Here is a 1,076-nt window from a genome sequence, read left to right on the forward strand (position 1 = left end):
CTGCCCCCCCAGCCACCCTTCTGGCCACCCCGTCGCGATGGAGGTGCCCCAGCCGGAGCCCGCGCTGACCTCGACTCTCAGTCCGGCTAGTGTGCGTGCTGGCGTCCAGCGTCCAGGCCACCTTCCAGGCCTCCGGCTGACATCTCATGGCTTCCTGGGGTCCCCGGAGCGCGCGGCCGCTTCCTCGCCGGTCACCACTCTCACCCGGACCATGCATGACCTCGCCGGACTGGGCAGGTAGGACACCCCAAGGAGGTTGGGCGTGGGGTGAGGGGCCCAAAGTAAGGTCCTGAGCCTCCTGGGAGACCGGGAATGGGAGCTGAATATAAGAGGTGGCTTGGGTGGGGAGATGCCCCGGGCAAAACAGAGGGATGCCCTTGCTCCTCCTTCAGGGGTCCCAGGGGAGAGGGCAGTGAGACCGGGGCTGTGCCCCTCACACCCTCCAGGCAACCTGCTCTAGGTCTGCACAAGCCTCTGTGACCTTTCTCTCCTCATTGTGCCTCCACCACGGAGCCACCCTAATCTCTGCCCAACTCAAGCCACCATTTTGCCCCAGGAAAGGGATCCTGGGGAGGACATGAGGATGGTAGAGTGGTTGGCTTGTCACAACTCCAAGTCCCACCACTTCTATCCCTAGGATTAAGGGATCAAAAGCCCATCCTGCTCTCTAAGGAAACCTGCAGGCTTCAAGCTGGGTTGTCTCAGCAGCAATAAGAGACCCATGTCTTAGCCCTTCCACCATGAAAGCAGAGAATGAATGGGGGCCTGAGGAGTTTAGGAGGTCTCTAGGGCTGCTCTGTTGGGCCCAGCCCCTTAGCTCCCATCCTGGGCTACCCTCCCCCTGCACCTGGGAGGCCAACCAACAAAGAGAAGACACTTTTCCCTTGACCTGAGGAAAGGGTCAGACCCCTGGTGCCATCATTTCCCTGGGGCAGTGCAAAGGATGGATGGGACCTCCCAGGTTGGGCGACAGGTGGGAGCATGGGCCAGCCAACCCTTGAGCCCCACGGTTACCTCCTTGCCTGGGTCCCTGCATCCTTCCCAGGGAGACTCCAAAGAGGCAAGTGGGAAGCAGG

The 1,076-nt window shown here is 61.4% G+C and overlaps 1 protein-coding gene across 1 annotated transcript in view; it reads left to right on the forward strand.

The window, feature by feature from the left end:
* Positions 1-6: 6 nt before the first annotated feature.
* Positions 7-1,076, forward strand: part of CDC25B (cell division cycle 25B) — a 9,511-nt gene continuing 8,441 nt past the window's right edge. The window contains exons 1-2 of the mRNA XM_027766467.1: positions 7-237; positions 1,046-1,076. The exon at positions 1,046-1,076 is cut by the window's right edge and continues 100 nt beyond it. Coding sequence (XP_027622268.1) covers positions 38-237; positions 1,046-1,076 — 231 coding nt within the window. The 5' untranslated portion in view covers positions 7-37. The remainder of the gene's footprint in view (positions 238-1,045) is intronic.

Source organism: Tupaia chinensis, unplaced genomic scaffold (genome assembly GCF_000334495.1).
Source record: "Tupaia chinensis unplaced genomic scaffold, TupChi_1.0 Scaffold143574_1, whole genome shotgun sequence".
In the NCBI taxonomy this organism is placed as follows: domain Eukaryota; kingdom Metazoa; phylum Chordata; class Mammalia; order Scandentia; family Tupaiidae; genus Tupaia; species Tupaia belangeri.